Here is a 14723-nt window from a genome sequence, read left to right on the forward strand (position 1 = left end):
TGAAAGTCAAGTTAATTGCCTCCTTTTTGTCTCTCTCATGAGTGAGAGAGAGTGTGTGTGTGTGTGTGTGTGTGTGTGTGTGTGTGTGTGTGTGTGTGTGTGTGTGTGTGTGTGTGTGTGTGTGTGTGTGTGTGTGTGTGTGTGTGTGTTCTCAGAGGGCTTCATGCAAACAAATCACAATGTAGCTAACATATCACCTTTTACCAGATTTATCTCATGGCCTGTCAGTTGGTGTGTTCACTTGCAGCGCAGTTTTTGGTCACAGTAATCACAGAGCCACTCTGAAATCCCGAAACGACTGCCTAATAAAAGGCTGAGAGCAGATCTAAGTGACTGGTAGAGTCTGACAGAATAATAGACGAGACATGAAGAGGCAGCAAACTAGTTGCTGGCATTGTCAGTAATTTGAAATTTATGTCAGCTCTATTCCTGTGTGTGTTTTTGGTTTGTTTTAGCTTCTGTGCACCAGCTGTTTGGATTTTTTTATTTGGATCTGAACTTTCTTTGTGCCCCTCTTCAAGCTGCATGTGTTTATCAGTTATCCATCTCTCCACATGTCTTGTGTTGTAAATAAAACCATCGACTCAGTAAGCTCTGGCACAAGGCCTGAAATCTCACAGTTTGAATCACATAATCATACAGTTATTAAATGTGAGCGTTGACGAAGGTTTGGCTGAAAATACTTCCCTTTGTTTACCTAGTTCAGTGATGCCTTGATTTGTAAGTTACGAGTCGACACAAAAACAGAAACAACTGTTGATGCACTATGTTGTATTCCTAATTCAGTAGACACACTTTCTCTGTGTCTGGCAGAATAACGCTGAGGAGTTGCGAGCAGAGAGGCTGCGCAGAGCCACGGAGAGGTTGCGAAACCCGGTCGTCTTCAACAAGGATTCTGCAGTCAGGAAAACACAGCTAAAGTCCTTCAGTCAATATGTGGAAAGCAGACCAGGTGGGGGAACGTTACAACACAAGCACACAAACACAATGCATGCACTGTTTACCTAGGGAGGGATCTTTGCATACTGCAGCACTTGATTCACACACAGCAATTAACTGTTGAGGACGTCCACAGACGTTTTGAGGAGCGGTAACTCGACTCCTCAAAAGGCTACAAGGATTCACTTGTTCAGTATAATGTTTGAAACTGGCCTTGTTTATATTCATCTTTTTTTCCTCAACAACTCTTATATTGCAGCTTGATTTAACTGAATCATCTCTAAAATGATAAAGAACATCTGATATAAAGGAAGTAATATTATGGGGAAAAATTCAGGAATTATTCAGCTCAGTCAAATAATAAAGAGGAAGATTTCAGTGTTTCGTGAGCAGGATACAGATGCCTGTCATGATGTGTTCACAGTAAACACGTAGCAAAGTCGTATCCGTGTTTTCGTTAACCTATGAATACTGGCCCATAACAGCCAATTAGAAGACAAGAAGTACAAGTTACACTAACATAATTTTTTGCACATTTTTTTGCCCTTTTATTTGCATCAAACAAATCACCGGCTGCTGTCAAATGGCAACAATGAACTTGTCCTCCATTTCTAATTGTCTGTCCAGTCTTTAAGTCTGACATCATTTCCGGGTCCAAATGCTCCTAAATAAACAGCAATGGCATAACCAATGACTGTTCACTATTAAAGATGATTGTAATTTACCTTATCAACTGCAGGCATTTCCTCTTCTCTTTCTCATCGGTAAAATGACAGCTGAGTGTTTTTTTGTTTTTTCTTCGAGTCAGATCGGTTAAAACAACCAGGGACACAGCATTGTGACATATTGATCACCTGACAGTTTGGACCTGGAAATGGAATTCTGCATCATCACTTAACAAGCGGATAGTGTCAGGAGAACCCGCAGTCTGTGAGACAGTCTCAGCTGATGAGCTTTCACAACACAACAAAACTTTGTGTTAACACACCATGAGTGTTTCTTTATGAGAGAAATGCTGCTGAAGCATTAACAACACATATATATATATATATATAAAATATCATCACCTGCTGTTTAAGTATTCTGTTTGTGAGGTGCAGCCACTCAGAAGAAAGTTAACTTAAAGTAAGGGTGCCCTTAAATGGAGATGAGCTGAAGCAGACAGGATGAAGTGAGGGGCTGTACTAAGGCCCAGAAAAAGATAAATAAGGATTATTTTGAACAGGGAATCATGCAGAGCTACTGTAGAATAAAAATGTGAAGATCGAAATGAGTTTAAGTAGATTTTTCTCGTGTTACTGTTCTTCCAGAGGTGAAAAGACAGAAGTCTATTCCTGAGGATCAGAAGAAGGCTGAGGAGGACAGAGGTTCACCGACAGAGGTCGATATTCGCAGACCGTTTGAAGAGGAGGTTGGTGCATATTTTTTGTTTTATCCCACCTGCACCAATAAACTAGTGGGTGGTGCTCATTAGTTGTTTCGTTACACTGTTTCCAAAAAGACAAGAGTTAGGGGTCAAATGTGAGGTGATAGGTTACCTTTCTAGTTGCCTCCTCCCTTTCACCTTGTCCACTCCTGCGCCCTCACACACTTTCACTCTACTGTCCTCTCTTTACCTCAGAGACATCTAAGTATTGATTTAACAGGCTGCCATTTTAATTATAACAATGGTAGGTGGTCTCTTTGGCCATTTAGAGGTATGTGTGGGTGTGGGTGTGTCTTTGCGCAGTAGTTGTGTGCGTGCATGTCCTTCAAGTGTTCACACACACTTCACACTGACTTCTCAGCCTGTGCGCACAAAGAGTGTGTTTATAAGAATGTTATTATTTCTGTGTGTGTGTGTGTGTGTGTGTGTGTGTGTGTGTGTGTGTGTGTGTGTGTGTGCGTGTGTGCGCGCCACTAGAGACCACAGGGTGAATCTCTCTTCCCAAGCAGCCCTCTCCTATCCTCGACCCTGCACCCTCCACCCCAGTCCCATCCACATACACACACAAACACACACACACAGCACCCTCCTCCCAGCGCCTGGGCCCCAGGGTTAATGGGTGTTCAACCTTTCCATTATCCCGATCAGCCAAGAATTACCTGCTGAATGATGTTTGCATTAATATAATATATATGGTAATTTCCCTCCTCTTAATTACGGCTGGGCCGAGCGCGGCAAGGGGAGTGGGCTGATCATGTGTAAAATTGATTTGCCAAGGAAAAATATGGTGATAGAGCGAGAGCGCGCATGGAAGAGGAGGAGGGAAAGGCTGCTGGGAATCAGCGCACACACACACACACACACACACACTTTCACAAATCACACGTGTGCAGAGCCACACAGATGCACACACTCACATGCTGGAAGGAGTGCAGCAAAAAGTGCTGGCCTGGGTGGAATGGAAAAAAAAAAAACTTTTTCTCCTGCTCACTAGTTCTTCTTCCCATTAAGAAAAATGAAGTGCATCAGCAATAAAATGGAGATATTTTTTTGGGATGCATCCTCAGTAGTGAATTTGAATAAACATGTTTTCCTCGCTCAGAGGAGTTTCTCTGAAGAATAGCAAACAGCCAGGAGACAGAGGTGAAGAAGGGTCAGAAATGGAGTGTGTATTAAATGTTTGTGGTTACAGAGCGAGGTGTATGTGTGTGTCTGAGTATGTATAGTTATAGAGTGGCTGGTGGTGCTGTGTATCACAAGTTGTGTGAGCGGAAGGAAAGCTGAAGTGAAGGTTTAGTTTAAGGGACTCCTGCAAGAAATATGAATCTTAAGAAGTTTGTTTACTATGGAGTCTACTTGTAAAATCTTATTGCAAATAAATACGGATACACAGACATAAAGCAAAAGTACATTGACATCAAAGTGCTGAAGGCTAAATATTAGTTTTAACGACTTGCACAGTTTTTGAAGTTTAGCGAAGCCTGTGCCCCCCCACTGATGCTGAAAATGACACTTCAGAAGTCATAAGTAAGGGAAGGTTCAGGGAGTGATTTTTGGATTAACGGCACTGTGAATGTTAAACGGGCAACTTAATAATATGGATGCACCGAGACCAGTATGTCCTGTCTTTGAATCTTGTCCTTATTTATTCCCAATTTGTTTCAGGATAATAAATCTTTATGATAAATAACTGACCTTATCTTACACTTTTTGAACATTTTGACTGTCCAAAAGATAAATGCATATCTTCAACCCCATTTTTGTCACCACGTGATCACTTCAGGCTTTTGGGGCCTGGAGCCTATCCCAGCTGTCACAGGGCTGAGGCGGGGTCCAGCCTGAACAGGTTACCAGTCTGTAACAAGGCTGGTGATATATAGAGACATAATCATTCACGCTCACAGTCATCTCATGGCCAATTTAGAATCCCCAGTTAATCTAAAATGCATGTGTTTGGACTGTGGGAGGAAGCTGGAGCTACTAGAGCCACAGGAAGACCTCAGCCAGCCGGTGAGGTTGAATGTGTTAAACACACACACAGTGTTAACCACTACAGATAAATGTCTGCCACTGACATTAGAAAATGCCATCTTATTTGCAAAGATGGCAGCATGGGCTCATAAATTCACTGGCACTCAGTGAGAAGTGACCAAGAAGTTTCCTTATGTCTGTTTTCTTTTTGTTTTCTAAACCAGAGACCAGAAGTGTTTAATTTTTGGAGTTGAGCTCATTGCTGCTTTCTGATATATTGTGTCACCTCGATAAATAAGATGCAATCACGGAAGTGCTGCTGATAAATCATTGATGACTCAGCAGTTTCTCACAGTGCACTGATGCAATCTGGGCCCTTGATGCAGACACAGTAAAGGTGATTTTGACCTTTGACATGGGAGGTTTCAGATCATGATTCCTGTTTCCTGTTATCTCTTCATTATAATCGTTAAGATGTAGCTGCTGTTTTTCTTATCAGCTCCCTTTCATTATCAGGTTTTGCCATTTTTACCCACAAAAAGTTACAGTAAACAGAGCACACGTCAATCAATTGACATTTACAGAAACAAAATTATTACACTGAGGTTTTTAATGTGCTTTCTGGTCTAAGCAGAATAAGTTGACTATTTTATGATTAGTACACCTGATTTAATTTCTCAGTCAGATTTTTTTTTTTTATTCAGCTTCAAATAAATAACATAACCAAAAGATTATTTAAGAAAACCTGAAAATGTTTAGTGTTAAAATAAAATAATGTGGTCTATTTCCTTAACCACAGTAGTGTAATTAATGTATTTAATCTTTTGCTTTTTGCTAATAAATGGCTAAAAATTGGTTTTGCAGAGACAAAATGAGAGGCAGCAACAGTTGTGATTTTTTTTTTTTTTGTTTTTTTTTACTCCTTGGGAAGATTATTGATGCTGTACATCTGTTCATACTATTCCCCATATTTTCCATCCCTTCATCACCTTTTTACTTCATCTCTGCATTTCTCTCTTATCCTGTCTTTTCTTCCTCTTTGTTTAATGCTATATCTCACTCCTCTTCCTTTTTTTTTTTCTCATAACTATTCTTTCTCTGTCTCTCTCTCTCTCTCTCTCGGTTGACAGAAGGCGTTCAAAGACACCAGTCAGTATGTGGTTGGGGAACTGTCTGCACTGGAGAGCGAGCAGAGGCACATAGACGCCCGTGCAGCTCGCGTGGAGAAGAGGCTGCGCTATCTCATGGACACAGGTACCCCAAGCCCAATTACACTGGAAAAACTGTTTTGGCAAATTGAGCATACGCACGCACACACACATCCATGTACACTCAGGGAGTTTGTGTGTGTGTGTGTTTGTGTGAGGGAGAATCTTTGAAGCCCCCCCCCCCTCCCTCGTCACCCTCCCTCTTGGTTGAATGTTGCACGACGGAGCGCTGGGTGGATATGAAAGGAGAGGATGGGGGGGGTGGGGGGTTGAGGGATGAGGAGGAGGAGGTGGAGGTGGAGAAGGGAGGGGAAGGGGGGGGGGGGGGGGGGGTTGAGGGAGTCTCGGGGATGGGAGAAGAAGGGAGACCTCTCTGGGCTGGGGTGATAAGGGAGCCCTTCATGGGGGAAACGATAACTGGGTGTGATAGCGGAGCCCCAGCCGAAGTCTCCGCTGCAGCCGTTTGCCAGCCGCGGCCCCAACCAGCCAGCCAGCCTCCACACTATTGAACAGTGCGCTCAGCCATGCACGGCTACACACATACACCCTCCTTCCCCTAGTACATATCTGGCCTTCATTGATATGCTGTATAAGGAAAGACGGGGGTGAGTTAAAGGGAGTAGAGAGGGAGAGGCAAAGAAATGGCAAAGAGAGAGGGAAAAAAAAAAAACACGCGGCAACACAACATGAGCACTGACACAGTTCACAAATCCACGACAGACACACACAAATCCTTACACACCCGCGAAAAAAAAAAAAAGAAAAAGCAATCTGGTTTGGCGTACAGAGCCGGATTCGGAAGGTTTTTATTTAAGATTTGGCTGGGGGTAAAGCCTTGTTAAGACATGAGACAGTGTGTGGAGCCAAAAGAAGGGCCTTGGCTCTGTCGAGTCCCTAACTGAAATTGGAGAATAGCATCCCATTTGTGATACTAAACCATCCCATTCCTCACCCAAGAATGCTGCTGGGGGGAGAAAAAAAATATAGTTCCAGGAAGTGTAAAATTTTGATGTCTGTGAATGTTGTGAGAGTGTAGGTACAGTATTTGCTGTAGTAATTTAGAAGCAGCTCTCATGCTCTTTCTGATATATCAGCGTCTAACTTGGTGGATTTAGCCCCCGAAATCCTAAAAAAGCAACACAGGGGTGGATAGAAGAAGGGGTTTTTAGAAAGGAAACTGGGGCGGTGGGATTTGCGCTCACCTTCCCCATCCCATTTGGGTCCTGATATGGAGGATATCTCTTCTCTGTTTGTTGTGTTCGCTTTCCTCCTTTTCGCCTCCCTCCCTGCCTCTGTGCCCTCTCTCTCTGTCGGAGCGCACGCCATTGTGTCAATCTGAAGGGCTGTTTTTTTTTTTTTTTTTCCTCCTCCTCCTTCACCCACTGTTAAAGCAGCAACTAGCCAGCAAGACGCCAGGTTATTTACTTTCAAACACCTTCAGCCATAAAGATTTCTCTTTATATAAATATATATATATATACCTGCAGTCCCCCTCCTGCAAATGTGATTCACTAGAAAAAGGAAGAGGGCGACGACAGGAAGGCGAGGGCAAAATAATAAAAGGAAATCACGAAGAGAAATTCACCTTTGTCGCTTTTCATCTCCTCATAACATGAATGTGGAATGAAATTGAAAATATGTGCTTTTCACAACTCAGCACAGTATCAGGATATATAAGGGGCATATGATATGCTTTATATACTATCAAACTGACCCTTGTAAGTGTCACATTTGTTCACTGATAAACGAAATGTTTATTAGTGGATATTTATTTATTCATGTTGGACCAGTCATATAAGGCAAATTTGTACAACACTGGCAATGTATCGCATCAAAGGGGAAAAAGTTTCTCACTTCCTGAAAGTGTATTTCTGTTTCATATCTCATTTTGCAGCACTCATCCAATAGGTTATGGATTGAACCTTTGGGCAAAGTCTGGAGTCTTAAGGCTGAAATTCACCCATGACAGGTGGTCACTAAAGTAACCTTTATCACCTCAGCAACTCAGGTCACCTTTCTAGATGCTGTCAGATGACAGATATATTTTTTTTTTCTTCTCAGGATCCAGAATAGCTCAAGTTGAGGCTGATTGGCTGTAAGCAGAATATCTACAGTACTATTGATCTGTCACATCTGACTGGTGCCTCTGCTTTAGTAGGGGTCATAGAAAGACTTTTTACCACCAGCTACCAGCCAAATGTTTATTTAATTTTTTTTTGCTCTGCCACCCACACTTTGGTAGACAGCTGTCCTTTTATTTCTGCCCAGTATGCACTTGCATACACTTGTGAGACACTGTATTAGTCATTCCTTGCTCATAATGGGTGGGACACCTTTTTCCTTCCCAACCACCTCAGAGACTGTGTCCACTGTGTGTGTGTGTTTTTTTTTTAATCTATTTATTCATTGCAGCTAGTTGTTAAATGAGAGCACACATTATATTCACTGGTATGTTTATTGTTCACATGATTTAGTTTCTTATATCCCTAATAACTTTTGAAATCTGTGCATCAGCTACATCCTGTGCCTCTGCCCATGCAGTTTATATGTACTCTCCAAATGTAAGACTCCATAGTTCTGGACACAGTCTCTTTACTCCTCTTGTCTATACTGGCACTACATAGACATAAATACTGCCTGTAGTCACTTGCAGCAGACACCACTACTTTAATTTACCAACCTGCTTCTTTGACGTGATGCTGTTTTGGCACCCTTGTGATCTACTGTTCTAAACCAAATTTTGGAGAAGGGAACTCGACTGAGCATGTAGCCTTTTAATAGTGCTCTGCTTCATTTGTAAGCAACACAACTCTTCTTCTTACTGAAAAAGCTCCAGCGAAACCTCTTTGCTGATGTTTCTCTGAGCCGAGCTGTCATCGCCTTCAGAACTCCCCTTTTTTTTAAAAAACAGAAACACACAGAAATACAAACCTCACACCCACTCCACTGTCAGCTTTAATTTCAGATATCCTAATCCAGACTAAAACTGTGTTTATGAAACATCAACAGACTTGAATGAGTAGCTGAGCTTCTGTGGGAAGGTCGACTTTCTTAAAAAGAAGCCTGGGCAGAAATACATTTTTGCCACAATCTTCCAGTGTTTTAATTGAGCTGAAGTTCAGTTGTGATCCCCGCAAAAGATTAGATAATAAGCAACTTCGAATGAAGATTTCTAACGCAAGGGCAGCGCGGGTCAGAACCCAGAAGAGGTGCACTGAAGGGTCGTCACAAAGATAAGTAGTTTTCACTCTTGTACTGCAGCCTTAAACCTTTCTGGCACGGCTCCCTCACCAGAACTACTCGGAGTATTGCAGTTGTGAGAGTGTGTTTGAATCAGACCATTCCTGCTATGAGCTTCATGTGGAAAAGGGAAAATATTCCTACCTCATTCTTCCAGAATTGTTTGAAGCCCAGTCCAAGTTCTCCAGGCTGAGAAAAAAAAAAACAAAAAACTGAAGTTCATTTTGAGGGTGGCTCCAAAAGCAGGTGAGTCCCCTCAGACTCCCATGTGAAAATGGGAGTCTGGTATAAAAATTGTCCTGCCTCTTCCTAACACCTGTAGCGGCTGCTTTGATTGACAGGTGTCCTTGGATGTAGCTTGGTAACCAGCCCTAATAGCATTAGCTCACAACTTCACTTCCTGGAATATGTTAACTTTTGGCTCTAAAAATAAGTAAGCAACCTAAAATTTGACAAATAGATGGGTTAGACTTGCTGTTGTCCCGATAAACAGCAGCATGCTTCATAAATGCTTTGTTGTCGCCTTCCAGTTTTTTGGTGCAGGGTCAGGCTGGAGATTTTGTGAGAGTGGATCGGCCTCTACATGCATTTTAGTTATATATCAGTGGAGACACAGAGTGCCCGATGGCACAGAGGGAGATTGCTGCAGAAGATGGAAACTTTGAAAATGCTCTCTGATCGCTTTGTTTCCTACTATGACGTCGTCTTTTCCGATTCCAGTGCCAAAGCTGTGTTTTTGCGTCGATATACAGTCTTTGGTGAACGCGCTATAGTGAAGTATTGGCTACTGTTCTTATACTTAAGAGATGAGTAACTCTAAGTTTCTGTTAATAGGATAGCAGTGATATAGTGTTCTGAAGTTGTGCACAAATGGACTTGATTGACTATTCGCTCAGAGTTACCCATCTGTTAAATAATGCGTATGCGTGTAGCTTATACTCAGACCTGCGAGTGGTTAGTTCAGACTCTCAGCAGACTCTCTGAGAGGGGATGTGCAAAGTAATCAGAGCAGTGAATCTGATCATATGATTCAGACCTCTCGAGGTAAGTTTGGGTGAGCTCAGTGTGCAGCGGTGCTGTGGTAACGCTGAGCGCTGCAGGAGTGACGGGCAGATGTGAACAGACAGACCGACTGACCCATGACTGATTGTTCATCTCTCTGCTCCACCAGCAGAAAGCCTGGGAACATCCTCTGTGCTCTGTTGGTCCACAGTATGCCTTTCTTTGATATCACATGCTTTTGCTTTGTCATTCTCCTCTCCCCTTTTATTTTAGTGATTCTTTTTTTTTTTTTTTTTTTCCCTGCCTTTAAAGAGTTTGTTCTTCTTTTCCACCAGGAATTAAGCCTATTTTTGTTTTCAATTCTTTTAATTTTCTAAGTAACCGATCTGGTCATTTGTTTTTGATAAAGACTTTTTCTCCCCATCTCTTTCTCACTCTTCATCTCTTTATATTTTCTCTGTTCCTTTTTATCCCTGTTAATCTCAGTTTCTTCTGTCGGCCTCTCGTTTCTCCCCCCGTTTCCCTTCTTTTCCACACCCCCCCCCCCCCCCCCCCCCCCCCCCCCTCTCTCTCTCTCCCCCCCGGTTTGGGCACAATGCAGCTTTCTCTGGCATTTTCTATTACGCAGCGGCCCTCCCCAGATGAATCCAAAGTAATTGGGGTGGTTAATTTATTTACTCAGAGGCAGTTCACAGCACATTAAATAATAGAGATAATTGAACAAGAATTGTCAAGTGTCTTCTGATATCAGACACATTACAGGAGGGAGTGTGCATAAAACTCCATTTCTATGCCCCCATTGTTTATGGTAATTAAGTACACAGATTTATTCCTTGGTTGCCTTCCAAGCTTATGGCAAGCGCCATTGTTGTCTTCTATTAATATGTAATCAGTAAATAGTTTAATTTTCTAATCTGCGGTTGGAGAATTCACTTTCTAACAACTCTTAATTACTGCTGGGCTCTAATGAGTCTCGCCATGCCGATGCAGCCAGCCAATCAGAGGCCAGGCCCAAGTCGGGTGGGAATTTGAATTCCTGTGGCACCCCCCTCGACTAATGAACTTGTTATTCTTGCACCGCTGGGAGTACTGTCCTTCGCACATGCAACATTAGGAGAACGTTTCACCTCCTGCAGCAGACCAAATATTTATTGGAGTTTATTGATTTATATTTGAACCATATTGAAACATATTCATTATTTATGATTTATACATGCCTGTCTGTATCATTAAACCTTCGTTAGGGTATTTAACCACCTTTTACGCAGTGTTCTTAGAAATGTAAAACAGCTTGGACACATTGACAAGCTTCGGCTTGTGATGGTTTCATTGTATGTGTTTAATTTCTATTAAGATACCATTCATTGTTAGTGTGTTTCTACCGGTGCATGTAACGCTCCTGACCTTGGCTTTGTTATTTTCTGAAGGTATTGTTACACAGAAAAAAAAAAAAGAAAATCAAACACTGCTTATTGAAAATTCAGCTTTAGGTATGAAGAAGCATTCAAATGCATCATGTAGCCTTTCGCAGAAAATCCCCTGGCCTCTTTTTGAATATATCTCAGCCACCCCCTACCTGGCCCCTGCACCTATTTACACACACCTCCCATTTCAAATAGCTATATAACCTGCAACAATGGATGCAATTATCCAAATAATGGCACTTAGCTGCACCGCAAAGCTGCCCCTCACCTACTGCGCATTTGATAAGAGATAAACAAGCAGAGAGAGAGGAGAGAATGAGTTTTAGTTCTCCCAGATTAACATACATTTAAAAATTGCACTCGAAGCCGATAAGATTGACACAGGGTTTTTATGGCGCGCGCTCCTTTAATCTGCCTTTGTGTCTGCGAGTCGACGAGAGGAGAATGGCACAAGGAAGGAATCTGGCAAGAGCTTAATGTACTTTACACATGCAGCCCGTATCCCCCTCAGGATCTGAGGAAGGGACAGCACGGACTGTCAATGCCTTCACATTGGAAAGGGCTGCTGGCCGCTTTGAATTGCCATGTGATTGTGTGGAGGATTGCAGCTGCTTAAATGTCAACCTGTGGCTCTGAATCCCATTTGTCCAAGTTTTAATCATCTAACTGTTTTGTTTCAGGAGTTTTTTCCTTCTATCTATAAATCAGTATGAATGCCACTCTGTTATATTGAAATTTACCGATGACTGCTTTTCACATTGATTTCGCCTTTTAAAGCAATGTGTCCCTCAGTTGTAGCGCCACAGATGCTGTTGTAGCTGCGTGTGTAGTTTATATTTCCTTAGCATCAAGTGAGCCGCCTTCTCACTCTCTTTCCCATGCCTGTCGACCTAATCCAGCATTGTGGCAGCATCAGCTTATAGTTTGACTAAAGATTTAAGCTCAGCTACGTGAGTGGCAGAGGGACTCTCACAAGTACGCGTGCACGTCAGGCTCTGCCTTTCCTTGTCGTGGCAACACAAACAGCATGTGCAGCTTTAAGTATATTATCAGGACCGGTTCTTTCACAAACGTATTGCTGAAGAAGCTTAACATTAATTATTGTAACTTTGGGCAGATTACATCCGTGCCCGCCTTGTAAGCGCAGGCAGACTCATCTTGACCTCCTATACGAGAGCTTAAAGACACAAGAATGGCATTTTACCAACTTTAATGGGATAACCAGTCTAATCTTTCAGCACTGAGAGAAGAAAAAGTGTTTAGAGTATAATACCCTCCACAGTTCACACACTGAAAGATGGAGGGAGAGAGGGTTTAGTGTTGGCTTTAATCAGCGGTCACTTTGTTTTTCAGGTGGTGCTTTTCACATTTTCCTGATTGTTTTTTTTTTTTTTTTCTTTTCTTAGATAGAGAAAAAGTTCTTCAATGAATCAAGTACCATTAAGTTTCACATGCACCTCTCCTCCTGAGTCTCCCAGAATAAACACAGGCTATGCTGAAAGCTTGTCCACTGTGAATTCTGATTGAAATAGTCGAGCGGAGAGATTGCAGCCATTGTTTATCCATAATCACAGACTCAGTTCGTAAGCTGAGCTCATGGCAACTGAGATAGACGCAGCTAGGAGAAGATGTGCTCCCTTCTTTTTCGAAGCCTGTGGTCATTTTCTTCTTGTTGTTGTCAGGGTTACGAAAAAAGCACTCACTTTCAATCAAACGGTTTTGTATCAGACCGCGATTGGAATGTGTTTGTGGTCATCTTGAATTCACTTCAGGAGTAAATGCACCGTTCTTCCCTATGGGGCAAGAAAAGAAATCTAGGGATCACTCCTTTAAAACCCCATTGCCTTTTTCTTGCCTTTGAGGGAACAAAACAAAGGATTTGAGCTTTTTTTTTTTTTTTTGTTGTTTTGTGTGAAGTATGTGTGTGTATGTGTGTGACTCTAAGGTTCAAATGGGTCAGAACACAGATTAACACCCCCCACATACCCACACACACACACACACACACACATAGACTCCCTTTCCCGCTCATGTCCCTAATCTCCTCGGCCATTTGAATGTTTGAGCAGCAAAACAATTTAATTACTTGCGGGGACTGTGCACAAGCGACCAGCGCAGAGCTCCAGCCTCCCCTGCAACTTCTGTCTTCCTCCCATCCAGCACCCCCAAAGTCCAGCGCAGTGACACCACCCTACTCCCAGATGTGCACTGAGCCCCCCCCCCCCCCCCCCCCCCCCCCCCCCCCCCCCCCCCCCCCCCCGTCCCTCTTCTCCAGCTCGGTGTCAGCCTTTCATACATTCTTTAACAGTGGGGATGAAAGGGGGATTTTTAGGAAGATTAGGGAATGGGATCCTCTAGGCATTGTCTGAGAATCTTCAGATAAAACGAGCCGGGTGGATGGAGTCACCGGGAAAGGAGGGGGTAGCTACTTAGTGCAGAGATATGCAAGTTAAGTTTGTTTGTAAACTGAAGCAGAAATGAATTGGTGTCATTTAACTGTATTTACTTTCTTTATAGCTGTTACTCACAACCAGGTAGCTGTACTCACTGGGCCAGTCAGTGTATCTGTGTTTCCTGCCAACGATAGCGCTGATTAACATTTTCTGCCACAGAGTGAGTAAGTGAGGATGAGGAGGCCGGGGCGGGGGTAGGTTGTTGGAGAGAATTCGAAGGTGGACAATGGCCGCTTATGATAATCTGCTCTTTATTGGAGCATCCCGCCAATGCTTTCATCAGCTGCCTCTCTGCCTGAGACCCCATGCAGCAGCCGGTCCAAAGCACGCTGCAAGCTGCCAAACACGTCGTCACAGACAAGCGAGTGCAGAAATTACACACATGCGTACACCCACAGCTACACACAGGACAGAAAAATAATCTTTTTAGCAGCACAGTGATCCACACAACCAGATAAACTCAAAGCACATTTTTTTTAATTAAATTATTTTTGTGTTATAAATTAGACTGTTATTATTTGAGCTTGTCACATTATAATCCACCTGTTTTGTGCCACCTGTGCTTATATTTTCCTGAACTTTATCTTGCCTTCACCTATTGCCAAGTTGACATTAGAATTGTAAAACACTTATTGGCTTAAGATATTTATGTTTTTCCTTTATTATATAATTGATTATTATTTAATTTAAAAACTCCATCCCAATGACATAATTGAATTTCAGCGTTGCAGTCAATTAATCAAGGCTTTCTTATGGTAACTGATGTGGTGGTGCTCCACAATTCAGGTTAATGACAGAGGTTTGGCCAGTAATTACACCATTCACTTGCTAACACAGCTGCTTGTAATCACACACCCACCACACACACACACACACACACACACACACCACACACACACACACACACACACACACACACACACTCCTCCCCATTTCCCCATTGTAATGAGCACTCCAGGCTACAAATACCAACAGCTGTCTTTCCCAATACATTTCCATTTAAATGTCTATTTAAACACAGCAATTTTGCATCTGTGTATTGGATCAGAGGCTTCATCAG

At 42.6% G+C, this 14723-nt stretch overlaps 1 protein-coding gene across 5 annotated transcripts in view; it reads left to right on the top strand.

The window, feature by feature from the left end:
- ehbp1 (EH domain binding protein 1) overlaps positions 1–14723 on the top strand; it is a 183818-nt gene that overhangs the window by 142403 nt on the left and 26692 nt on the right. For 4 of the 5 annotated variants that reach the window (XM_030747768.1, XM_030747770.1, XM_030747772.1 and 1 more), the window contains 3 exons: positions 814–952; positions 2250–2350; positions 5467–5590. In XM_030747768.1, the coding sequence (XP_030603628.1) occupies positions 814–952; positions 2250–2350; positions 5467–5590 (364 nt within the window). The remainder of the gene's footprint in view (positions 1–813; positions 953–2249; positions 2351–5466; positions 5591–14723) is intronic. The other variant, XM_030747771.1, reaches the window with a different exon arrangement.

This window comes from Archocentrus centrarchus, chromosome 15, assembly GCF_007364275.1.
Source record: "Archocentrus centrarchus isolate MPI-CPG fArcCen1 chromosome 15, fArcCen1, whole genome shotgun sequence".
NCBI classification, from domain to species: domain Eukaryota; kingdom Metazoa; phylum Chordata; class Actinopteri; order Cichliformes; family Cichlidae; genus Archocentrus; species Archocentrus centrarchus.